General features: G+C 41.8%; 1 protein-coding gene across 2 annotated transcripts in view; it reads left to right on the top strand.

Moving 5' to 3' along the window:
* SMC5 (structural maintenance of chromosomes 5) overlaps nt 1–27,412 on the top strand; it is a 156,245-nt gene that overhangs the window by 88,852 nt on the left and 39,981 nt on the right. For both annotated transcript variants that reach the window (XR_015693094.1, XM_087692548.1), the window contains exons 17-25: nt 308–371; nt 444–568; nt 691–768; nt 6,003–6,075; nt 6,889–6,992; nt 14,199–14,315; nt 14,405–14,482; nt 14,632–14,731; nt 14,828–14,882. Coding sequence is in view for 1 of the 2 variants with exons in the window: in XM_087692548.1 (XP_087548674.1) it covers nt 308–371; nt 444–568; nt 691–768; nt 6,003–6,075; nt 6,889–6,992; nt 14,199–14,315; nt 14,405–14,482; nt 14,632–14,731; nt 14,828–14,882 (794 nt within the window). In the remaining variant the exon portion in view is untranslated. The remainder of the gene's footprint in view (nt 1–307; nt 372–443; nt 569–690; nt 769–6,002; nt 6,076–6,888; nt 6,993–14,198; nt 14,316–14,404; nt 14,483–14,631; nt 14,732–14,827; nt 14,883–27,412) is intronic.

The raw sequence follows: 27,412 nt of genomic DNA, 5'->3' as shown, positions 1-27,412 counted from the left end.
ATGTTGTCCTAGAGTTTTTAGGCATCATTCAATAGTTTAAACGTAAATATCTAGTGAGTGGTAACAATGGTGTTAGCATGGAGAACTCCCATTTCAGTTAATATGTGTAGAGCTGAAGCAAATGTTAAAAGACTAGATAAATGTCTTTTTCTAAAAAGGCATAACATTTTTAAAGGCCCTGAAAAAGTCAAGTATGATTGGGCTTTCAAAATTTCCAAACATTTGCATACATCTGCATGGTCAAGCATATGAGCAGGGTATTTTGAATTCTGCAATATATTTAGTGAGACTTATCCTGGTTGTGCAGGAGGAGATAGTCAGTAAGGCAAAGATGGAGAAAAGGAGGCGCCAGGACTTGAGCAACAAAATTGGTATTTTTAAAAGGCTGTAGCTTTTAGAAACCAGTAAAACAGATTGATATTAACATGATGCTCAAATTTCAGAGCAGCGACAACGCAAACTTCAGTCAATTGAGAAGGAAGAGGATGTGCGAACTGCAGAGCAAAGAATCTGGGGGCAGATACATAACTTGAATCTAGAACGTCACAAAAGAGCTGTGGAAATGAAGGTGAATTGCTTGAGTGTGTATGCTCTGTTTTGAGCCTGCCTTTCCAATGTTGAGGTTGGTTGAGTTGTCACATGGTGGATGCTTCCTCTTGGCTCATGAAATTGATGCTTCCATTATTGCAGGATCTTCTGGTGGAGATTGTGAATATTCAAAAGATTTATGTTGCCAAATATCTCGCTGCTGGTGAACTTGATCTAAAGGTAATTATTGCTGTTGAAACTTTTGAAGGGTTTTGCGCTCTGCAGTCACTGATGGAGTAGAGAATAGACTGACCCTGATAACTTCTGCGGTCTCTGATGGAATAGAGAATTGACTGACCCTGATAACTGGGCATCTCTTGTGACATGACGTTCAATCTTGCCTTTGTGTCCAGCTTCTTTGCTACTCGGGCCTTCTAGTCTTGCAGTAGCTAATTGGGGAGTGTTTATTTGTCAGGTCAAGCAAAAATAGTCTCCTTTTTATTCTGTTACCCAAACAAGCTTTAACAGTTCTTTTTTCTGCCCCTTGGTCTTTATTTTTACACAGATTATGTTGTCTTAGCAATGTTTGTGTTTGGTCTATCTATCAATGGTTGTCTTTCTGTCTGTCCAAAGTAGATGTGTAATTAGTCTTCTAGCTTCCAAAAACCAGCTTTGTGAAGCCACTTTACTGTGATATATGTTACTCCAGTGGCAACTCCGTATCAACCTCCTACCTGGGTACAAATGTTACCTTTGGTATAGGAATTGTTCACAGTTTGAAAATCATTCTGTCACGATAGCACTCAGGTAGCATTACCTGTCATGACAGCATTGCCTAGCTTTAACTGTCATGACCTTATTTCTGTTCTGCAGCCTGTGACTTGGAGCAGACCTGCAGCATGTGACTGGAATGACAACACATTTGTGATTTACTGCATGTTTATTACCTGCAGCACTTGAGTGTCCGAAGAGTACATGATTTCTATGGTTTTGCAGTGACTGGAATGCTGTGCGTATGTGTGTGACCAATCATTTACAGTGACTGGAATTGCAAACAGTTAATAGAGTGAAGGCAATCTGGAAGTTTACGATACTTTGAGAGGCACCAGGCAATGGATTAACAGGGTATAATAACTATGGTGCAATGTTTTTTAGTTGGCTATAGGGATTTGGGGTATAGATGCAGATAAGCATATATGTGGGTATGAGTCTTTCCCATCCCCTTTGGACCTCTCGAAGAGGCTTGTATATATGAGTTGTTTTGATTTGTAGATGGCTCCAGTTAGAATGTTGAGCATTTGTATTTCCTTGTATTTTATGAGTAATGTGTGTAGCCATACCTTTTTTAACTAAAAAATGTGGGTATAAGCACAGATAGAGCAAGAGCTATGTAAATTAGAATATGCTATTCCTCAACAGTACACTTGAGATTTGTATCACAAGAGGAATTATTCTACATATATTGCTATGAGGATGCTGTAACATTTGCTAGCATGGGAGGATGTTGTAACATTTTCCAGCATGGGAGTGATACTCTTGGCTGGATATTTTAATGCACAAAAAACAAAGGTAGACAGCATTCTGTGATATGGATGAATCCCTAGACTGCAAATCTACAGATGAGGACATTTGAGTTGAAGAAGTTAGCACTAAATAGAGGAAAGTGGCAGAGTATGAGACACACTGCCTTGCCCTAGGAAGTTCTCATGGATTGTTTATTTAAAGTGGTTTGTCTTGTTGGTTGGCGTGTGATGCTGTCTGATACCGGTATGATAAAAAGGGTGCTAGCACTGTGGACTTGATGTCAAATGTACAATTCTTTACCATCTTGGGCAAATCAAACGGAGAAGAACAGACCATGCATACTTGGTGGCTTATAGGTACATAAGAAGCACTCTACCCCAGCCCAGTGTTTGTAGCTCAAATTTCCAAGATATTGTTAGAACGAATGGTCATAGCATGACAGTATGAGAAGTTATGGAATGTGGATCAACACAATTCCCTAGAAAAACTTACGAGAGTCTCGAGGGATATATTACATATCTCTTGTAGCATATGTATTTCCAGACAACATCCCTCCCAGGGCATTGCCCCCACATAGTCCAATCCTGGGGGTTAGTTAATACAATAACAAGTGTCATGACACAATCTGGTTCACAGCAGGAGATTTCACTTGGCATTTGTACATGTTGATACGTGACTCTCTTTCAGTGTCTAGTGTAGAGGAAGAAGTGTGTTACTTGACTAGGTTCAAGGCATAAAATTAATAGCTATTCTTGGGATAGGATGGCTAGTAAGTCCACCACGATCATGACACTTGAGGCTTGGTATGTTTAGTGTGTGCCCCAGGCAGCTACAGTTACCACCTCTAGTTGCATCTGAGAGAACCGATAATATCATGATAGCTAAGCACTTTACAGATGCTTGTGATACATTGCTCCATTTCCAATATAAATGTTCAATAGGGCCATACGTAAGAATTTCCTAGTCAATTAGAGTTAAAATATTATTGTGCTGCTTTCTAAAAGTAGAGACCTCATAGTTGCCAATAACTATGGAATCATAATGATAGTCAGGATATATAGCTCTGTTTTTGAAAATGAGTTGAGTAGTTGGGCAGAGACATATTGGCATAGAGCTGTAGCGTATGTTTGTTTCATGAGGAGAAACAATACATTGGATTAGGCACTTACACTCAGAGCAATCATAAAAAAGATTGGGCACATGGGTGGATGATATGCTATTGTTTTGTGGATCTCTATATAGGCTTTGACACTGAACCATGAGCCACGATTATGAGGAGACTAGAAGATTATTTCTCCCCTACAGTGTGCTTGTCCTATTGTTGCTATTGATCTTGTCCTATCATTGCCACCAATGAGTTATAGGGTTAATCATTGATACTTGAAGCCAATGCGAGATTTATTCTCTCTGGTAGTTCTATTTGGCCATTATCACATTTCAGCCACATGATGTAGTTCGCCATATTTCCCTTTCAGTTCATGTCATTTAGCTTTCCTTAAGAGTTATTTTTGATGTATCAGCACTTTGGTCTCATAGGCCATTTTGGCTTCTAGCGTAGGTTAATATGTCTCTCTTTTTAAAATTGTATCCATCCATCCATAAGAGCTAGGTTTCTATATGATGTACTAGGATAGCCACATGTAGCCCATCCATTGATACTGAGCTTGATGATGGCACTCTTTTGAGTGGTCTTAGATGCCATTGATAGATACTAGAGAGAGAGAGAGAGCCCATGATTATGATTGTTTAGTAGTTAGGCATTTTTATATGCTCTGACAAATTTTTCTCAAGTTCAAATACAAATGTCCCATATGTGAGGGGTTAGTAGACAGCTGGACTGACACACTATTCAAATGTGTGATCTGCGTCAGTTGGAGGGCATTCTCCCTTTCGCTTCAGTGGAGCTGCATATTTTGCTTTGTTTTTGATAAGACCATATGCTTAACACATAGATTGAGTTAGGGTTGCATTCCATCCGTGGATGGATCCATATAGTGCAATCCGTCCAGTCTGGTCGAATGTGTATGATTTGACATCCTTTTTTGTGTGGAGTTGGTGTTAAAAGAAAGGTAATTCTTTGCTTTAACCTTTTCTTATTTATCCTCATTGATCTCTATCTGTACCTCATTTACCACCCCCCCTTCTACCTCTTTCTTACAAGCTGCTCTACTTTTCTCTCTCGAATCTCCTCCATCCACTTCTCTCTATCTTACATCCTCCTCTTTCTCTTGTGTCTCATCCCCCTATGTGTAGCTCTATTTCTATTTCTTGTTCCTTTACCTCCTCTTCTTTCCTTTCCCCTACCTCTACCTATATCTCTTTATTCTTTGGCTCTATCACAATGCCTAAGCCTCTTCATGAAGCCTTCACATTACACACAGCTTACCTTGGGTCTTAGCATTTAGTTTCTTTTTGTATCTTTAATTTTTGTACTTGCCACTTGGCACTGGTGACTTGCCATACCACGATCCATGAATCATGATCTATCATTGCAGCTAGACTCTTTTGTTGATCCATTGTACATGTTTTCAATATTATAAATGGAATTGGATCTTGGAAATTACTTGTGACTAGAGTCTTGGATTTACATTTTGTCTCAACCGCTCATCATGTTCATTACTCATTGTTGAAAATTGAAACAAAGATATTTGTGGTTTGTAAATTGTATTAGTATTGGATAGATAATGCCTTGTGATAGTCTATTACATGGGTAGCCAGTCATGTTAAAACAAGTAATATTTGGTAGCCTAACCCTTAATTTTCTATGTATTTTTTAATGACTGTACAAAGCACTGGATTTTATTGGACAATTTTTTGTGTATGTTTGGTACTGCACTAAGTCCACGGATTGGACAGATCACACTTACTACCCTAGGTTAAGTTGCTGTACAAGATTAATGCAGTTGGGGGGCATTCAGTACAGAGAATGTACTAGTAACAGGGGGAAAACAGGGAGGATGGAAACATCAACATACAATCACTGACTATTATTGCAAAGATCTATAGATCGAGGAAAAGGTTTCATAGCTCTTGTACTAGTTACTCTCCCCTTGAGAGTGGCCAGCCTGGGAGCTATCTATCCCTATGCTTCTATTTTTCATGTGTTTGGACTTGTTCTCAGTTTGTTTTATGCTAGTGATGCTTATTGCTGAGGGATTTTGAATATAATTTCCTCCTCTTTGAAGAAGCAAGGAAAATGGGCTGAAAAGAGGGTGACAGAAGAGTGGCATGATGGTTTGCTGTCTTCATGATGTAGAGGCTCCGAAATCCAGTGGATGGAAAAAAGCAAGAAAAATATGAGTTTGAAGCTGGAAATCCATCAGTGTTGAAAATGTTTCCAATGTGTGTGTTAAGAATCTGCTGCAAAAAAATAGTGAGAGAGTCTTTAAACTCCAATCAGGTCTTTGTAATGATCACATTTCTGTAACTTAAAAAGAAAAACCATGTTGAATGGCTTTTGAAACTCTAGATGGAGCAACAAGGTGAGAAAAGAACAGAGTGAGGGGGAAAATTGAGGGATGCAGAAGTTAGGGGTGGGAGAGTGGGTGAGGAATTTAAGGGAGAGAGGCTGTAGCGGGAGATGATTGGGCAAGGAAGTTTTGGATCAGGAAAATGAGTTTAGAAGAGGAGAGGGGGCTGGATTTTCTTTGACTTGCGGGATTTGGGAAAGGGAAGAGTGTGGGAGTGGTGAGTGTGTGGAGCGGGAGTATATGGGGTTGGGGGCGGCAGGGTTAAAGAAGTTCAGGCTTTGGGGAAAGGAGTTTAGAAGAGTGGAGGGAAGGTGGCTTTTGTTTTATTGTTGGAAATTGGTTTTGCGATTGTACCACATCCTGTTTCAACTTCTGCGTAAGCCCTACCATTATAGCCAGAACGTTCTTATTATGACTGTTTGTTTTTGCTTGTTTATAATCCTTCTTGACTTGGCTAAACCCTTGTATTAATTACAACAGGTAAGGGAGATGGAAAGGTCTGTGCGAGTGATTGAGAGCGAGGGAACTAAAGCACAACAAGTATACAATCGCTGTGAGTAACACGTTCAAAATAGAAGATGTGTTAGCAACATACATTTTTTCTGCTTTTTGTAGATACTGTTTTGTCTTAAGAGGCATTGTGTGGTTGCAAAAGAGTCTTAAAGCAGAGCTGGAATCAGATCCATTGGATTGGTTGAATCCTATTTTGGAAATCAGCCATTCCCATGTGACTAGGAGAAGGCCATTCATACTAGCCCTTTCTGGGGTTAAAAACACTGGCCTGTAAAACACAAAAAGAAGCTTTTTGTTAATCCTTTGGTGCAGTATCTACAATTTACTAGCTACATGTCACTCTCTGTTAGCTCAGAGCTAAGGTGTTTCATACTTTAAAATTTGACCTGTGGTTACATAGTTGGGACTCAGTTCCCTGTTCGTGAGTTGCTTGGAATTTCGAATACAAATGGTCAAGCTGAAGTTCTTAAGTTATAAGCCTCTTAGGCTCTTACACGATTTCATTGAAATGTCTAGGGTTCAAACTTTCCAGAGTTACATGTGCACAGGGTATAATTTCCTTCTTTAAAATACAAAGTAGGGTCCCAGTATGCTTCAGCCTTGGGGCGCATGGATCATACTCCAACCTCACTTTCTTACTTTTCTGAAACACATATGAGAAAATCTATTGTCTTAGGTCCACTTAAGTTCAACTTTGTATTTCATATGAAATTCCTTGAATCCTTCTGAAAATGCTTTGGGCGAAAGTCCATAGTTGTGAAGAGCAGTTTTTCATGATATAGAGTGATTGTTCAACAATTTATTTAGTCCACCAATTGTTTAATGTGATGCTCATGTGTGCAATGTATCACAGGCAAAGCTGATGTTGAGTTCTGCAGAAAAGAAGCCGAAGCAGCAAGAGTTAATGCAGATCGAGTTGCTAAACTTACCCCGGAACTTCAGAGTGCTTTCTCGCAGGTATCAGAGCATTGTGCAGACAGAATTAGTGGCAGTTATTGACATCATTTCTTTTGAGTGTGTGAATTACAGAAGCCAAGAGTGATCAAATATGCATGTATCTTTTGGCATGCCCTAGGTGCCTGCTTCAAACCATAGAGGGTGTTATGCAACTGGCATACTTAGCTCTCTGATCTTTTTTGAACAAAACTATGAGGTTGTGTGACGTAAACCTCCTCATGAAGATTACCCCTCAAAATAGCAATCTTCAGTTCCAATTGATCCACATGCCAATCAAAATGGGCAGCCAAAGCAAAGACACTACCAATGGTGGTCATACGTGAAGTGGGTGCAAACATGTCATCGTAGTCAATCCCATGTTGTTGGGCATACTCTGTGGCAACAAGATGTGCCTTGTAGTGATCAATGCTACCATCAGATTCGTGTTTTAATTTGTAAACCCACTTTGTGTCCATAGCATGCTTACCATTAGATGAGTCACATAACTCCCATGTGTCATTTTTATGAATAAAGTCCATTTCTAAGTGCATAGTTGGCATCTAATGCGCATCTTGTAAAGCGTCATCTTAAAAAAATATGTTTCTCGTTGCATGTAGTAGCTACGAGTGCTTGTGCAACCAAGTTACCTTGTGCATGGCAAGTGGCTGCTCTAGTTCTAGAAGGAAGTGGAATAGACTGTTTGTTGTTTTGTAATGTATTTGATAGCCATCTAGAGACTGTTCTAGCTCCCAAATAGTAGCCCTCTCATTGGCCACTTCATTATCAGCAATGCCTTGATCAATGGGCTGAAAATTAGGTGGTTGTTGCTGAGTTGGTTGCTGTAAACCTGCATTAGGTTGCCAAAATTGACCAAAATCGGATGCACTTTGCTGAAACAATATCAACAAACTATTAAACATATATGTGGGCTCCACTTTGGGGTGGTTTTTGCAGTCCATGGAGTGACAAGCATGCTCAGTGAATATCGCATGTCTACCAACAAAAATCTTGTTCGTGGAGGGTTGGTTGAAGCAGTACCTTTTGCTTTTTGCACTATAATCAATGAAAATGCATTTGAGAGCTTTGTCTTGCAAGTTATATCTTTGTGGCTATGGCACCAAAGCATATGCCAAACAACAAAGACACAAATGTGGAACACCTCTAGTTTTCAGCGATTCTAAGCCTCATAAGCGGACATTCAATGAATACTTTAGTGGGGCTAGGATTCAATACATACATTGTACACATAATATCATGAAGCTTAACTTTGGGGTAGCTTATTCTGTGAAAGTATAGAATGTACCATTTCCATGGAAGTGTAATTCTTTCTTTTAGCCCCATTGTTTTGTTGAGGTGTGTAAGGCGTAGTACAGTGATGTGTAGTACCCTTGATCCTGAAAGCTATACCCATGTATTTGACCTTTTGTCATGTGTCCAGAGCCTTGGAACCATGTTGGCTTTTGATCAGCTTGTGAGCCATGCATACTTACCTCTGAACCATGTCTTACTTCGGGTCCTTGAGCTTCTCGGTAGACGATGTCATTCTTACGTTGCATATCTCTCTTACTTATGTATCTCCTTTTCTAGAACCATTGTATGGGATTAGACACTACCGCTTCGAGGTAAGACCTTCCATTTTTCTTTTTCATATGTTTCATGTCATGGATTTAGTCACCCATGACCCAAAGGGGGGTGTGTTAGCTTTATTTATCCTCGTATGTAAAGACATATTATTGTGTGTAAAAGTGTGCGTTTAGGTATGAACACCTTTTACATCATTAGTATTAAGTAAGGTTCAAAGGTGTAGGTGGATATTTGAGTCAAGCCGTATCACTTGTACTTTCATCCCACATATCTCACCCATAATTATGAATCTTTCTTTCAATTTGTGTATACTTGTAAGAACTCTCTCTCTCTCTTTTTTTTTTTTTTTTCGTAAAGGGTAATTGTATTAATTACGAAAAAAATACAAGATTATTGGATTACAAGATACATGACGACAATACAAGTCATCATGTGAAGAGGTGCTAAGTACTACAAGTTACAATTTCATGGCAAGGATGCGGAGGAAATTGCCATATGCCAAGGACGGAAATCCTCTGTAGAGAGCAAATCAGAACGATGGAGAAGATCTAACTGCCAGTACAAGAGGCCCTTAAGCCTCACAATATGCCGCTGAACATTATGGGCGGAGTCAAACAGAAAAGCATTCCGAATCGTCCAGTTATGCCAACAGCCCCAGTATCGAAGAAAGTGATACATGAGCTTTATATGCGGCTGTGCGGGAGTAGGGTATTTGGGCCGGCCCAAAACCCAATCAAAGGGGCGCAGTGTGATGCCAACCACCCCTCGCCAAACGGCCGACAAAAGTAACCAGACTTTCTTAGCGACGGGGCAGGAAATAAATCGGTGGCGGGCGGATTCCATAGCAGTGGTGCAAAAGAAACAGGTGCCATTGGAGATTCGGCGCTTGGAAAGGGCCGAAGCAAGCGGAAGACCCCCAATTATCACTCGCCAAAGAAAGACTTTGTATTTAAAGGGTGTCTTGTTGACCCAGCCCTCCATCACAGTGACCCTCCACCACGAGCGGGATTTACGCAATCCCCATAAAGGATTCGCTTTAGTAACTAGCCATTGATTATCTTTAATCAGGAGGTGATATACTTGATTAGCAGAAGCTTTGCTCAAAGGCAGCCGGCCTTGTAGGTCCCAATCTTGCCAGGGATGATCCAAAGCAAGAGCAGGAAAGGGTTGTCTGCTCTGGAGCACCGTCACGAGCTGTTCCCATAAAGGCCTATATCCACGAGGGATCCGGAAAATCCTCCTAGCAGTACGAAACGAGATAAGCACATTGCGCCTGGCAAGGGTGGCATCCGCAACTGAAGACAAGCCCAAACGTGCCATCCGGTTGAATTGCGGTCTAAGCTCGTGTTTACCTTCCCACGAAAGTAGACGTGAGACCGCCAGTAATTCCAATTGAAAAGAGTTAGTAGCCAGACGATCCTCCGTTGGGTGCCACTGAGCCTTTCGAAGGTCGTGTTTCCAGGAACACACCAAATGAGTAAGCAGCGATGAAGAAGAACTGGAAAACCGTGAATCCGCGTTAAGAACGTGCCACCAAGAACACCGGAGTCGGGTATTGCCATGCCGAAGCCCATGACCCTCAAGGAAAGAACGGGCAATAGCGACCCACGGATGATGATCATCCGAGCACATGGCGTGGAAAAGGGACCAACGGAGTGCCTGCATGTGAGTTTGGGCATCTAAAATAGCTCCGCCACCCATGCTTTTGGGGGTGCACGCATGTGACCACGAGATCCAGGAAATGCCTGCATGCAATGAGTCCTTCTTCCAGAGCATGAAGCGAATAGACTGAGTGAGAGCATTCAGAGTCGTAGGAGTCCAGGGCAACAATGGCAAGAAATATGTGATCATTGGCAACATAATTATCTGTGCTACTTTGAGGCGAACATGAAAAGGCCAGGCCTGAGACTTCCAGTACATAAACTTGGCCACCATCTTCTGAGAAATCCACTGCAGAAGCTGCTTTGGGGGAATATCAACACCCAATGGGTATTCAAGATGCCTGACAATGGAACCTCGAGGAACAACCAGACCCTGCCAGTCCAAGGACTGCAAATCCGACTCCGTGCAGCTTAGAATGGCTGATTTGAGCGGATTGATACGAAGGCCTGACGCCTGGCCAAAGAGACCCCAAACATCCAATGCTTTTCGAAGGTTATCCTTGTCCGCACGCAAAATCATAAAAGTATCATCCGCCAGGGATTGGCTAATGAAATGGTGTCCTGTAGGAAGCGACAGTCCGGCCAACTGGGAAGAGGCGGCCATATGTGATAACATGGAAAGAACTGGATGTGTCGCAAGGGCAAAGAATAAAGGGCTCAAAGGACACCCCTGTCTGACAGAACGGGCAAGGACAAATTGCTCAGTAACACCTCCGTTCAGCATGACTCGCGAAGACGCCGCAGCACTAATGGTGTAGATCAAACGAGACATCCGAGCACCAAAGCCCATAGTGGACATAAGGTCAGCAACAAACGACCAGTCCAGATAGTCAAAAGCCTTTTCCAGGTCCAGTTGAATCAACACCACCTCCTGATTAGAATGCCGGGCATAATCAATGGCCAATTGGGCATTCAAAACATTGTGTAAGATATTTCGGCCCTTGATGAAACCGTACTGGAGAGGGTGTACAAGGGCAGGGAGATGCTTATGGAGCCGATTCGCCATTACTTTGGAAAAGATTTTGTACATGGAACCCATCAAAGAAATGGGGCGCCAGTGTGTCAACTTAGATGGCGAAGGAACTTTTGGAAGCAGTTTAATAAGTCCTTGTTTCCATGAGGGAGGCATGATCCCTGTTTCCCACACCTGCTGAAACAGAGCCTGCAAAGGTTTTGCCAGTTGGGTAGCAAAAGCTTCAAAGAACTCATTGGTGAGACCATCCCAACCGGGACTTTTATCTTTGGGCAAGTGTAACAAGACATCCATAACCTCTGCTTCACCAATATCTGACTCCAGATTAGCTTGCAGGTCCTGCGGTAGGTGATTGCGGACCAGGTCATAGAAGACCGAACGGGCCTGAGTGATTTGGGCTGAAGGAAGAGAAGCGGAACCGAGAAGGTCACGAAAATAATTGCTGCACATATGCACAATAGTCTGTGGATCCAGGATAAGGTGGCCTTGTGCATCCTCGAGGCTGGTCAAATTCTCTCGAGCAGGAGAGGCATGGAGAGCTCGAAAGAACTTATGGGTCTGACATGCACTATCTTGCAAAGTCTCTGTTAGATGTTGCAATTTGGCCTGCTGATATGATTTTAATTGGAATTCTTTAAGAAGATCGGCCACCCGCAGGGCCAGTGTAAGCAGAAATGCATCATTCGGAGTGTCCATCAGCAAGGAGCGAACCAAAAGCAGCAGGTCCTCTACTGCCTGTCTACGGCGCCGACAAAGAGAGGCATGATAGATCCCATATTGCCGAGCAATTGCTGCATATAGCCCTAAAAAATTGTATGCTTTAAGTAAGAGGAGTTGAAACGCAAAGGGAGTCTCTCCAGAAATTGCTTGAAGGGGGCAATGGGTTGTGCAAGCAACTCGAACTGCAGAGGGAAATGGTCCGACAAGACATATTGCGGCAACACTTTTATTTCGAGCATCTCAGGCAGAAAATCATCATTATGCATGATATATATGCGGTCCAACCGCGACCATGTTGTGGCATACTGGGCCGAATGGAAAGTAAAGCCTGGAGAAGACAGGTGTAGCCAGGACCAACTCTCTCTCTCTCTCTCTCTCTCTCTCTTTCTCTCTCTCTCTTTCGGTGAAGATAATTAAATTAAGTAGTAGAGATTTATATCAAACCATCAAGTTAGCGAAGAAAGAACAGACTCAAATGAAAATCTACGAAGACCCTAACACACAAATATAATATAAAAAGGACAGTTGGTGTGGAGCGAACAATATCTAGCCAGGGAGCAGCAATGTCAGGTGGAACTAGGTTAGTTGACACCATAGAGGAGATTTTCCATAACACTAAACCACGAATATGGGCCACATGACCATGAATGCCCAATATTGAATAAAAAATAAAGGCATTCCGAGTATGCCAAGTATGCCACAGGTTGTCCATCTAAGGTAATGGAAGAGATAGGAATAATCTGAATGCAAAGTAGACATAGAGGTCATCTTTCCCCCCACGAATGAGCTGATATTCGGTGCTGGGTCATTGAGGACCACACATGGGAAACAAAACTCCAAATTTGTCGAGCAACAGGGCAAGAGACAAAGCAATGTCTTATCACATGTAGTGAAAAATACACAACAATCAGCAGAGATCTTGCGAGCACGCAACACATTGCCAGTTGGAAGACCCTTGGGAGGTCCTACTAAGCGATTTGTAGATCCAAGGACTAGGCCTTCCCTGTCAACTAGACCACATAAATCTCTCCGTGGTAGCTTCTTTGCCCTCTATGCATGACCAGCCTGCCATTCTATTGTATAGGTGAATAATAGTTTTAGAGGGTTGTCAATGAAGCAACTTGCCACCTGCATTGAGATGCCTATGGGAGAGAATTGGGATGCCCACTCGCACCTCAACTTGCATTAGGATGTGTCTACCCACTTGGGTTGAGTGGATGAAGAAATTTATTGCCACTTCTAAAATTGATAAAGAAGGCCAAGACCACTCTGCAAGGTCTCAATTGTAGCTCATCGAAAGCACATTCCTATTGAATTATAGCCTCCACTCTGGACGTCCCACCAAGTGACGTATAGATCCAAAGACTTGGCCTTCCTTCTCAACTCGACCCGACAAATCTCCTCCATATTCAAATTTGTGATACTGATATTAATAACTATAGATTCATTATAATAACTGTGTTTGAGCTCATCTCCTCTGTACCAGAAGGAGTAACTAATGGATATAGATGCAGCACACTAACTGTATTCAAGCCCATCTCCTTTGTACTTAAAGCAGTGAATTTACAGTTCACTTAAAAGGACGAGAGGGCTTCAAGTAAAGAGTTCAATGATTTTCTGAGAGTGCTGATAGACTACATGATGGGTCAAGAGCTTATCTCTATGGGGACATTTTCCCCTATGCACAGGCCAGCAGCAAGATGGTTCGGGATGCAAGGCACCATTACTTCCATGCATCCTACTCATCCTCTGAGAGGTAGCAGGTGCATTGCCTGATTTCACAGAATTTCCATTTAACATTTATGGCTAGATGTTTCAATACATTATAAGGGGGAGAGAATGCTTTATTCAGTGGAGCTGCCACCCCAGTCTTGGCTTATGCAGGTTCAAATTGATGGTCATGCCTAGATGGGGTTGTTTATCACATGTGATATTTTTCTTATTGTCATGGATAACCAACTAGATCAGTGGATGCTACACTTTTTAATAATGTTCTCTGGGCTCCTCGGCAGTGGCAAATGAGACTCTAGTGTGATAAAGTAGTTAAAGCACTTTTTCTAATCTAATCAATGAGACTTAAGAAGTGTGATGAAGTAGTTAAAGCACTTTTTCTAATAAAATAATCACATGTACAATGAAAAACAGGAACACACATATGGTTGACTCTTCATGTAATTGTAAAATGTCGAGATTGTATACATAATCTAAATTCCCTTCTGGTAATAGACAAGTAATGGAGGTTTTGATTTACAAACTTATCTCTTGTTCTCACGAATAAAAGTCTTTCAGATGCCTGATACAGTGGAAGGATTGGAGGATGCAATCCAGGAGAACACTGCAGAAGCAAATGCTGTCCTTTGTTTGAACGACAATGTGTTAGAGGAGTATGAGTCTCGTAGCAGAGAGGTTGCCATTACCTTCTGTAATATAATAATGGTGGTGACTAGGCATTCAGATGCCTCCTAATTCTGATGAAAGTGCATGTCTGTTAACAGATTTCCAGCTTAAGCACCAAGCTTACTGCTGAAGTGACAAAACTGACAAGATGCCAGGAGCGAGTGGATTCAGTAAAAGTTAGTGTGCAATATCTTTCCTTTGCTCAGTGACTTTCAAATGACAACTCATCAGAACATTGACTGAGCAATGAGCAAGGATTCTCTAACCCTAATAAAGGGTTTGTTGCTCAAAGAATCTTACTTTACTTTCTTTTTGAGCTGGGCAGGGGAAGTGGTTGCCAACACTACGAGGTCTAGTTGCAAAAATCAATAGCACATTCAGTAGGAATTTCCAAGAGATGGCTGTTGCTGGGGAAGTTGTTCTTGGTATGCTGATAGGCTAGATTTGAGTTTGTCAGATACTAGGACTTCAAAGAATTAGCAAAACTGATTGTAAAGACTTGTCTTGCTGTTCTTTTCCAGATGAGCGCGGAAATGATTTTGGTCAATATGGGATTCTCATCAAGGTTAAGTTTAGGTAATATCCAATGTTTGTACTAAAAGCTATTTTGAATCACTATATGATAAGGATGAAGCATTGGCCAGTGGGGATGCCATTCTGATATGTGCTCATTTAGCAGCTTTATTTTGGATTAATTGTGTATCAGATGGATGTCTGTTATGTGATGAAACTTTTAAATGCGAATATAATTGCTTTACTACATTAGTAATATCAAGGTTTTCAGTAAAGTATGGTGTCAGTGGGAGTCTTGTGTCTATTGCAATCTATATTTCCTTAATAAACACCTCACAAAAGGCTTCTAGAGATGAGTTAGAGAGCACCACAATGATACATCACAGAGGAAATAGAAGTCTAGTACAATGGTTGAGTGAATAACCTATTGAGAACTGTGGAGGCAAACCGTATGGGCCCTAAATGAAAGGTGATGGAGTCGGAAGGGTGGAGAACAGTTCCTCCCCTCTTGCTAGTACCCTCAGAGTCAGCTTGTAGTCTCCCCCATCTTGTAGAGAGTGTGTGGACACAAATGTACCAAGCAGTAATCCTGGCAATGTACTCCCATTTATAACAATCCCCCTTAGTCCACTTCGTTTGCAAAAAGTGTGGTGTACTGATCATGCTCAACCTTCAAGGGATTGTGAGAGTCCCACAAACAATGCCTTTTGTGTCTCCACATCTGAGACATGCTACCAGAAACCTGCCATAATCAACCTATGTGCCAACTGCTGAGCACTTGATTATGGTTCTTGCCCCTTAAGGCTTGAAGTCTCCTTACCACTAGGTTCTTCTATGGCTCTTAGTTTGGAATAGTGAAACCTTACTAGTATGGCATAGCCCATGGAGGCCTGTCCAAACACCAAACACAAAAGTGGGCTGCAGCAGAAGATGAAAATGCAGATGTGGATGACGTGGACACATTGAATAAGACGCACATGATGTGCACTAAGATTTTGCGAGCGAAAGGAGGCTCTAAAGACTTCATGAGGTGATAAGCCCCTTCCGTGAACACCTCAAGGTGCTATGGAGGTTTCCCCCACCCATTTTCAGGTGCAGTGGTTTTCATGGCCCGTGGTTCTGCAGTCTGCTGCACGAGAGACAGTGGTTATTGGGTACTGTCTCTTTGTCAGTCCGATCCACGTGGTTGTTGGGTACCGTCTCCTTGTTAGTCCACTCTCTCAAGGGACAATGGTTGCTCAACTCCTTCCACTCCTTCCATTCCTTTGTCTTCGTAGTCCGCTCCATTGAGAGATAGAGGGCTATTGCCATCCTGTAGCTCCATAGGAGCTACATATTCCCTCATCGCCCTTGTATGGCTCTACGCATATGACTCTGATGCAGGCATCAAGGAGTTTTTGTGTGATACATCTATGTCCACTCCCTCTTCCACTTAGGTTAAGGAGGCCACCTCTGTGACCCACCTAGCTTCTGCTCCATCGGAGCCTGAGATACCTTCTTTGGCATCGCCGCACATACCTTTGTTATTAGACTCTTTGGAGGCCATGATCCATGAGTTTCTTGATTCCCTATCTCTCATCGAGGGGGACTCAAAGAGGGCTCATCTTTCTTCTCTTTTAAAGGCGGATCCGATTCCTTTAGCTTTAGAGGGGGTCCCTACTCATCTTGCAGTTCTTCATTCACCTTGTCAACAACCCTTTACATTCTTCGGGTGGTTAACATCTCCATGCCATCTCACCCATTGATTCCCATTGATACCCAAAATCTATAGGTTTTTCCTAGTTTGGGGCTTTGGATGTTGCAGCTTGGTGGCTAGGCCTTCGTATTTCCTCTAGCATGGAGTTTTGGAGCTTGTGACTTCTCTCCTAAGGTTGCATTTTGGGTACTATTAGCTCATCATGTTTATTGTTCATCACTACACGTTTCCTTATAGGTGGAACATTGCCATTATGGGTTGGGTCGTCTTTTGTCGTTCTCACACCTCTTATGGCTCCTTTCTAGGTCTGAGAGGGGGTGTTGAGAAACCCATCTATTAACTACATTTCTTTTCATAAATTCATTTAAGTTTCACTATTACAATCCTAGAAAGGGTTGGGCGGCCACATTTTGGGATGCCATCCTAGACTGTCTGTGTCTGTAATAAGGGCACCGACTCACTTGATTACATATACTCTCTCTGACACTTTCAATCATCTTTTCTCCATTAGATTGACTTTTCCTCCTCCATCTGTCATGCGCCTGTTATATACTACTTGCAGACACACGCGCAGTGATTGAGTGCAATCTTGCATTCAATGTCCTAAAGCAAGAGCAATGGAAGAAGATGGTAAAAGCCATTGCCAATGCGGGTCCATGTGAAGGATGGACCAGTGTCACATACAACGACGTGACGACGAGAAAGATTGATGAAGAGAAGGAGAGGATTGATAGAGCCCTTGATCCTATTCGGGCTGCATGGATAAAATATGGTTGCTCCATTCTCACCGACGAATGATCGTAAAAAATAGGGCATCATCAACATACTCGTCTCATGTCCACTTGGCACTTACTTTTTGCGGGCCGTAGATACCAGCAAGAGGGGGAGAAAAACGATGGGCGCATTCATCTACCGCCACATTCGACAAGCTATCATTAAGGTATACATTGCAATTTGCGTTTTAAAATTGTTTCACTTTCTTTCATTATGATAATATCATGATTCATGATTGAAATTTGAATTATACATAACTTGTAATTTGTAAATTGTGGTTATAGGTGGGCGCCTCAAATGTGATGTAAGTTGTTACCGACAATGCATCGAATTGTTGGTGCATGGGCCGTTTGCTTGAGGGCAAGTTTCCTACGATTGTGTGGACTCCATGTTGTGCAAGTCATTGTTTGGACTTGCTCATGGAGGACATTGGGAAGCTCAAGTGGGTGAAGAGGGTGGTCTGCAAAGCTACATCAATTGTCACGTTCTTCACAGTAAAGGTATAGGTGCTTGCGATGTATCGTGAGCATAGCACAGTGGAGTTGAAGAAGCCTTCTTCAACTCGCTTTGCTTACATGTGGTTGTTGCTAGAGCGCCTTTATGAGGTGCGGTCCGTCTTGTGCCAGACAATGGTGTCTACTCTATGGAATGAGTGGGATGAGCATGAGATAGAGGAGACCAAAGCCATGCAGCGCTTGTGCCTTAATGAGAAATTTGGCAAAAATTTCGTGCCGTTGCCATTGTCGTGACTCCCTTTTATAGGGTGTTACGTATGAGTGATTGCAAGGGGTCCACCATGGGCCTTCTCATTTACTTCTTTAGAGCGGCATTGACGAAGGCACGTACTTGTACAGTGATCACAGAGACACAGCGTACACATGTTTTAGAGATAGCAGAGAGGAGATGGGCGTGGATGTATAAGCCAATCCATGGTTTTGCCGCATTGGTACTTCCGACCTACAAGTCACCGGCGGTCATGGATGATAGAGAGTTGCGTTCAAACCAGCTTGCTTATTTAACTTGTGTGGTCCCTGTGGATGACTACAATGCAGTGCTAGAAAAGCTAGGATGCTATGCAGATCAGAGAGAGCATGTGGCTTTTGCTTCTCCCACTTGTTGAATGAGAGAGTCACTTGCGAAGCCTTTATTTTGGTGGCAAAAATTTGGATGCGCACTAGAGACCCTTCAGCCCTTAGCCATGAGGGTCCTTGCCCAAGATTGCTCTTCGGGTGCACGTGATAGAAACTAGAGTATCTATTCTCTCATTCACACAAAGATTCGTAATCGGCTTAGCACACACCAATTAGAGCAGCTAGTCTATTGCCGCACTAACTTACGCATGATGAGGGCTATGATGAGCATGGGTAGTCCAAAGCAAGTAAAGTTTAAACACTTAACCATAACATTTAAATTTTGTTGTTTTAACTTTTAAACTTTGAACTTTGAAGTTTAAACTTTATTATTTACAATTTAAACTTCAGCGTTTACAATGATCAATGATCAATCTTACATGCATCACTGCATTGTGTAGGTGGATGTTGATACATTTAAGTTGACATGCGACACTCTTCCGAGTATACATAAGGAGGTGGACAAGGAGGAGGAGATGATTTTCGCAGAGCTCTATAGAGAGCTTATAGCAACAGATACTCGTGACACTCACAGTCAGCGTGCTTGTGGGCGAGGAGTTCGAGTAGGCGGTAGCAGGGGCATGGTCATTCGACGCCCTCCATCATCGAGGAGGGGTGGTTCGAGTGGCTTGCAGACATATGTAAGGCGGGGCTCTAGTAGCTCACATCTTGTGCCTCATGATGACATCCCCCCTTTGCCTACATAGCCGCCACCTAGGGAGCCATCATTTGATGATGATGGTAACCTCATCAGTGAGGATGAGTATAAGTGTGTCTCATCACCGGATGCTCAGGAGTCATCTTCAGACTCTCTTGTGAGCACTCAGATGGTTCTGATGATGATGATGATGATGATAGTGATGTCTCATCATAGATTCATATGACATAGGTTTCTTTTTTTTTTGTATCAGATATACTAGACTGTAGACTGTAGTTGTATCGCATGTTTTGCGTAGCCCATGCGACCATGATGATCACCCTCATGTATTTATCTTATTTTGTAATGAAATGGCTAGTTCCACTTTAAACATGTATTCTATGATCTATCATTTAATGTTTTATGATTTTTGTTATTTAAAAAATCATCTTAATTTTTTTCGTACTAATATCGTACCGTACCTTATAAAATCATAAGGTACCAATTAGTACCGTACCGTATCGTACCTAACAACTATGGCTCTACTAGGATCCACCATTGGGCCCTCTAGATATGAGAGCAACAAAGAGAGTTTGAAAGACCACCCGAAGGGTGGTAAAAAACAAGCAAGTATTTGATGGCTCATTTTACAAGGGAAGACTTAGACAAGGCACTTCGGGCACTACCCTCAAGGAAGTGTTGAGGGGAAGATGGACTAAATAAGTTCGTTGTGAGCTATTGGAATCTTATCAACACATGCCTTCACTTAGACTTTCAATAGATTATGGCATTAAGGACTAACCCAAAGAGACTTTCCAAGGGGCTGATTCATCTCATTCACAAAGGAAATGGAGATAGATTGAAGATCACACAATGGAGACCAATCACATTGCTTGGAACTAGCTACAAGATTCTCACAAAGGAAATTAGTCTCACATTAGCACCATTGATGTTAGATAGTATACACCCATTCAGACAGGATTTGTCCAAGAGTGTAGCATCTAAGACAACATTTTCGACTTTTGAGAGACCACGCTTTGGCTAGATCCAAGAGGCAAGACCTGATTGTGCTCCTTCTCAACTTCGAGAAGGCATACGATCACGTGGATTGGGAGTTCCTAGAGCACGCAATGCTAAGCATGGGCTTTTCAAAGTAGTAGGTTAGCGAAGAAGCAACTCTCTATTCTTCACCACACATCCATGTCATGACTGATGGGGCAAGAGGACATAGATTCACCATTCATAAATCAATCACACAAGGATGTCCACTAGCTCCTTTCTTGTTTTTCTTTTTTGTAGTGGAGACCATGAGCTTCTTTTTGAGAAAAAGATCTATAGGTATGAGAGGCATCAAGCTACCCTTCCTTGAGTTTGAGAAGCTTCTTTATGTGGAGTTTACTAATGATACATTAATTTATTTGGACAAAGCATGAGAAGCCCTAATTAGTTGGCACAAATCCTATGGATTTTGGGTGTGCAACACTAGACCATTGAAGTGGCATCCACATGAGGATTTCATGTGGGTTCCTTGTGACACAATTGTGAGATATCTCACATGCCATGTCGGGATTGGCATTACCTCACAACAATAATTGGCACCTCTCCTTCTAAGCATCAGATAGAAGCTTCTATATTAGAGCTCCGCGAGACTATCATTTGTAGGGCGAGTAGTGATCACAAACCAAGTTCTTCTGTCGACCATGCGGTACATCAATTCTTGTTGAGGATTCTCTAAGTCATGCATCAACCACCTTAAGTGCCTCATCAGTAACTTCATTTGGTTGGGAGGAGATGCAAGCCCAACCAAAACAAAGATAGCTTCATTGGTTATGTTGAAAGGTGTCTAGCAAGGTGGTTCTCTCTAATAACAGGGGGTAGAGAGAGAAAAGATTAAGTAGAAAAAAAAGAGAAGATTGTTGTACAAAGACAGGTTGAAGGCATTAGTTTCTTTGTCTATTGTGATGGGCAATACGTGCGCTGGTGAAGCTTGGTGCCATTGGACAGTGCAATGTATAGATGGCAATTTTGTGATAGATGGGCAGTAGAGGAGAAATGTGTCAACAAGAAGAAACAATGAAGGAAATGAAGACACAACTCGGTTGAATACTAGATAAAATTTGAATACAATGATTAGCCTCTCCATGTGTTATAGTGTATATCAACAGTGAGGGCACTATTAGAATTTGTCAATTCTATGGGCAATGCCCAATGTTCTAGTCAATTAGTTTGTAGTGTGAACACAACTAAGGAGGACCAAGGCAGCCCAACATTCATAGGATATTTTAGGAGATTGGCACCAAAGCCCTGCCCTTACATAACTATGCTGCCCATGTGCTTTCACTTCCAAGTACAACCCCTCTCAACAAGAGTCATGGGATGATATGCACTCATACCATATCAAAGATACATTAGGGTTTGTATGGAGAAACACAGTGTGTATGAGAAACACAGAGAAAAGAAAACTCAAAGACTCAGAAGAAGATGATGGTGAATGATGAACACTGAATCATGCTGAATAGATCAAGTTGATACAATGGAGGAAAAGCTTGAAGATGGCTGTGCTGTCCTACCTGATCAATCAGCAGCACTTGTAGGTAATCTGCACAATGAAGGGAGCAAAACACGGTCCTCCAAGCAACAAGGTATCGAAGGTAAATGCTGAATGATGAAGGATAGCTATAGAGGGAGGGAAACACAATCCTCATATGTCCTCAGAGTGACAAGAAGATGATGACCGGAGACCATGGGCTCCACTCGACACAGGGCAATGGGGTCACCTGCAGCAAGCTGAAACACAGCAGTAGAGGGCCTCCCCGGAGCAAAATGCAGCATGGAGAGGCACCAGACTGCTTGTCAGAGCCGAGACAAAAGTCGGAAAGGGATGAGCAGCAAAACGCATATGCTGATGTGGAAAACAGCAGCTCCAAGAATAGGGTGGCATGCCCAAAAAAAAAGAGAGGCAAAAGTGAGCTGCACTAGAAGATGAAAACACAGATCTAGATGATGTGGACGCAAGTGGGCAGTAGTCCAGAGTAGTGTGGTAGGCTGGTAATGGTGGTGACAGATCCAAGCACAATGGGTGGTAGTCCTGAGCAGTGTGTCACCCTCAGATGGTAGCGACAGCTCCAGGCGCAATGGGCGGTAGCGACACAGCTCCAAATGGCAGCACTCGAACCATTTTCAGGAAGTTGTGTTGGTGCGAATAGCATAGAGCATACCATTTCCATGATTGTTCGATTCCTATGGTCTACGACTCCATTCTGAGAGGTGGAGTTAGTAGAGGTGAGCTGGCAAGAGATGCCATGCTTCAGTACAAACTCGGAAAACTCCTGGGGGATAAACTCACCACCGCTATCACTCCTCATGTAACCAATACGACATCCAGTTTGGTTATGAACCAACAACATCCAAGCAAAAAAATATGAGAAAGTATTTGACTTATACTTGAGGAAGTACACCCACATGTATACAGAATGATCATCCACTATCAAAAAGAAGTACAATGTGCCATTCAAGGCAGCAATGGATGTCGGCCCACAAAGATTAATATGAATCAATCTAAGAGGCTCTTTAGCACGATGTGTGGACTGCTAAGGGAATGGGGTACGGTGTTGCTTTCCGAGCTGACAAGCTTTACAGACATTGTGAGCTAGTTTTAGGCGGGGAAGGCACTCAAACAGTTGACGGCCGGATAACTCATAAAGAGAGTCATAACCAATATGCCCTAAGAAAAAGTGCCAAAGACGCTCATTGTTCATAGGCTCCCGAGATGTGGGTAATGCCTGGAAGCCGTGGAACACGGAACCGTGGGCTGTCGGCTCGGTTAGAAAGCGAGTCATGTGGTAAAGGCCATTAGGCTGTGCCTCACCGCAAGCAATCGCTAGACCAGTCTGAGAGTCAAGGATCTCGTCTGTGGTCGCAATAAAGAAAACTACTTGCCCCAACTGGCAAAGCTATTGAATAGATAACAAGTTTACCCCAAGCTGGGAAACATGGTATACATTGTCTAGTGAAGCTAGATCCAAACCCTTGTGAGTGGCAAAACCAACGCTACCTTGAGCTTGAATCTTGACCGAGGAGTTGTTTCCTATGTGGATCCCCCGGCTGCAAGGGATCGGGAACGGAAAATGTTTGCTATAGAAGTCATATGATGTGTAGCTCCATTGTCCACAATCCAAACAAAAGCTGAGTGCTCGGCTGTGACGAGTTGGCCTCTGCGGTAACGTCGTCACGAGGCAACTCATAGATGTAGACGAGACTCGCATTTGAAGTCTCTATGGAGACGATGTGGGCCTTTGCAGACCAGTCAGACAAGCCCTCTGGAGTGAGAAGGTTGTCGACTAGGATGGATGAGTGGTGGTAGTATGCGTTTGACCTTTAAACTACCCTTTGCCATCACCCTATCTCCCTTGCTGAGGGTTGCCCGACTAAGGGGCGAGGGTCTGAGACTTAGGTTTTGGTGCTGTGCTTCTAGCCTTTGAGTGACACTCGTCGTCAAAATGACCGGCCTTTTGACAATGTTGACAATATCTATTCTTTTAGGTACATTTTGCCACCCTTGTTTGAGTTGTGATTGGGAGTTTCCTTGGGATCCCTTGGATTGAGTTTGTTTTTTATTTTGAGTGGAGGTTTCTTTTGAAGCTTTAGAGGCTGAAATATATTCAGCCTTAGTGGTAGAAAGTGCTACTATCTTTTGTAATCTAGAGCACCAAGAAATGGCCCCACCAGTTAATGTAAATATATGTACCCGCTAGTAGACTTGTGAGTATCCAAGTCACCTGCCATGTTTGCATCACAATATCCTTGCAAATCTAACGTGCCCTTTCCATAGCAAATACATTTTCTGTGTTCCTTTAAGGTATCGGAAGATGCATTTCATTGCCTCCCAATGTGCTTTGCTAGGATTTGACATAAACCTGCTCATGACTCCCACTGCATGAGCAATGTCAGATCTAGTGGCCACTATAGCATACATCAATGACCCACAAGCTGAAGCATAAGGAACACCCTTCATAGAGTTGGTTGCCTTATCATCTTTTGGGCAATCTGCTTTGCTAAGCTTAAGGTATGGTGATAAAGGAACACCAAGTGGCTTAGCATCTACCATAGAAAACGATCAAGTACTTTGTTGATGTACTTTTCTTATGAGAGAAATAATAGCTGTTGTGGTCTATCTCTTGCCACACGCATGCCCAAAATGTGTTCAGCTGCACTCAAGTTCTTCATGGGAAATGTTGAATTCAGCTATCTTTTTAGTGCATTAACTTGGCTTTTATGCTTACTAGCAAAAAACATATCATCCACAGAAAGCACAAGGATTATAAGGCTTCCGTCATTAGCCTTCTTTATATATAAGCAGTGATCTGCATTGCTTCTTTTAAACCCATATGAGAGCATGAGGGCACCAAATTTTTTATATGACTGTCTAGGAGCTTGTTTTAAACCATACAAGTTTCTCTTAAGCCTACACACCAAATGCTCCTTCCTTTGCATAACAAAGCCCTTTGGTTGTTTCATATATAGCTGTTCTTCTAAATCACCATGCAAGAATGCAATTCTAACATCTATCTAATCAAGTTCAAGATCCATAGATGCTACAATAGCAAACAATATTCGAAGAGTGGTCATTTTGACAAGAGGTGAAAAGACTTTGTGAAAGTCAATCCCTTCTTTCTGTGTAGAACCCTTAGCCGCAAGCATGGCTTTGTATTTGGGTTTGCTACCCACACACTTGAATTTATAGACCCATTTGTTAGGAATAAATTTCCTATCTTTGGGCAATAAAACCAAATCCCAAGTATCATTTTGATACAAAGATTTCACTTTTTTCCTATATAGCTAGCTCCCACTTTTTCTTTAACTCACATGATAATGCCTCATTATATGTAAGAGGCTCATCCTCATCTGTGCATAAAATGAAATCCAAAGGGGGATCAAACCTCTGTATAGCTGTTTTCACATGTATAGACCTTCTTACCCAATGATGTGTGTTATCAGGTAATGGATCCACATCCAAAGGAATGTCAATGACCTCATTATTTGGCTGTTGAACCACATTTTCAGGTGGTTGTTATACATTTTGAGGCTATCGTAATACATTTTCAGCATGCTGATTTTGTTGGCCATTGTCATCTCGCTCAATAATGATACACTAATTGTCAAAACCAGCATTAAATGTAGTTGAATTTTCAGTTTGGCTGATGGCAATTTAAGTGGTTGATCATGTTGAAATTTTACATTCTTTTGTCTAAATCACTAGATGTGACATTTTTTAGCAGCTTTGACACATTTTTTAACATTTTTAAATACATTTTTCATGCTTGGAACCCAAACTCTATAACCCATTTAATCTTTGTCTCCATAACCCATAAAGATGTCTCTGTGGGATTTAATGTCAAGTTTGGTTTTGCTATCAACAAGTACATGTACATAGGATTCGTAACCAAAGACCCTTAAGTAGTCATATGAAGCAAGTTTGCCAAACCAAACCTCTTCAGGGATGTTATTTTCATGTGTATGATGTGGAGATTAGTTGCAAGTATGCACTGTGATTTTAAGTGCCTCTCCCCAAAACTATTGTAGGAGATTAGTTGTTGATAGTGTGCATCGAATCTTCTCACATAAAGTGCGATTCATTCGCTTAGCCACACCATTAGATGCCAGATTATAAGGAGTTGTAACCTTCGGTTTGATCCCATTGACATTACAAAATTTATCGAATTCTTTAGATACATACTCTCTCTCATTGTCTCTTATGCATTTTAATTTTAAACCCTTTTGAGTGCTAACAAATGCATAAAACCAATGCCTTGCTTTTCCACTTAAGCAAGTAAACCCATAGCTTTCTAGAATGGTCATCAATAAAAGACATAAAATAATGGAAACCACTATGAGTTTTTATTGGCATGGTACATACATCGGAATGAACTAAATCCAAAATACATGCCTTCCTAGAGGCTCCATGAAAGCATGAACTCTTTACATGTTTTCGCCAAACACAGTTATCACAAAAGTGAAGCTTCGAGTTTTTCACATCAACTCTTCCAAGTGAAGAAAGTGCTTGTAAACCCTTTTGGCTCATGTGTCCAAGATTGCACTTTTGCAATTGCAATAAACTTTCCAAGAAGTGTCTTGTAGTGAAGATAATATAGAGTTCTCTTTTCAGCCTCTCTAGGTACTAGCATGGGTTCTTTCTGTATCTTCCACATTCCACCACCAAAGGTAGTGCTAAGTGAAGTAACCCTTGCTGTCTAGCTGCCCAATGGAAAGCAATATCTTCTTAATGCTAGGTACATACCTAACATTATGAAGAAACTCCTTCAATATCACATGCATGGTTATTCCCTAGGTAAACTTTTCCAATGTTACCTATTGTATAAGAAGAAAAACACTCTAAAGATAGAGTTACATGAAATGAAGCACCATTGTTAATAATCCATGATGGTTGCAAACCATCACGAGCAAAGAACAATGTATCTATTACATCCCTTTTAGTAATATACATGTTTGCCACTGTCATACCATGTGGATTTGAAGATGCAACCAACAAACCAACATCTTTATTTTCTTCTATGTCCTTAATAACAACATTAGATACCACATGTTTCTTCTTTGTTTCTTTAGGGGTAGAGCTGTCATCCTTCTTATTCTTTTTGCCTTTTGAATTAACTTGCTTCTTTTTATAGAACTTGCAATTGGGCTTTCTATGTCCTTTGCATCCACACTAATAGCAAGTAACATCTTGTTGTTTTTCATTGCTTTTGCTACAAATTTTGTGTGTATTTGCAGCATTTGACCTCTTTTTAGTTCGTCTTTTTAAATTGTATGTCGATCCATTGTTTTGCCCACTTGCCTTGCATCTAATCTACCACGCACACCATCAAATGTCAAGTTGGGGTTGTTGCTCAATCACACAACCAATGTTTCCCATGAATCTGGCAAAGTCATGAGCAAGAAAATAGCTTTCAGCTTAGGATTAAAAGCCGGCAAGCCTGCATCATATAAGTGACTTAAAATACGAGTGAAAGCATTGAAATGCTCTAAGGCGAGCTTAGACTCATCAAGCTTTAAGTTGACCAACTTTCGCATGAGATGGATTTGATTGACAGGAGTTGTATTCTCGTATGTAGCTTTGAGTTTCTCCCAAACTACATATGCAATGGTGAGTCCTTGATATCAACTAAGATATCATTTGTGATTGCCGTTTCAATATAAGTGATGGATTTCTTATTCATTTTAGCCCAATCCTCATTTGACAAAGTAGCAGGTTTATGTTCTGCCAAAGCATCATCACAATCCTTCAGAAAAAGTATACCTTGCAAACGATCTTTCCAAAGATCAAAGCCATTGCCGTCAA

The sequence above is a fragment of the Lygodium microphyllum genome, chromosome 2 (assembly GCF_053477565.2).
Source record: "Lygodium microphyllum isolate KBCC chromosome 2, Lygodium_microphyllum_v1.1.10, whole genome shotgun sequence".
NCBI lineage: Eukaryota > Viridiplantae > Streptophyta > Polypodiopsida > Schizaeales > Lygodiaceae > Lygodium > Lygodium microphyllum.
This window is presented reverse-complemented; position numbering and strand designations above follow the sequence as displayed.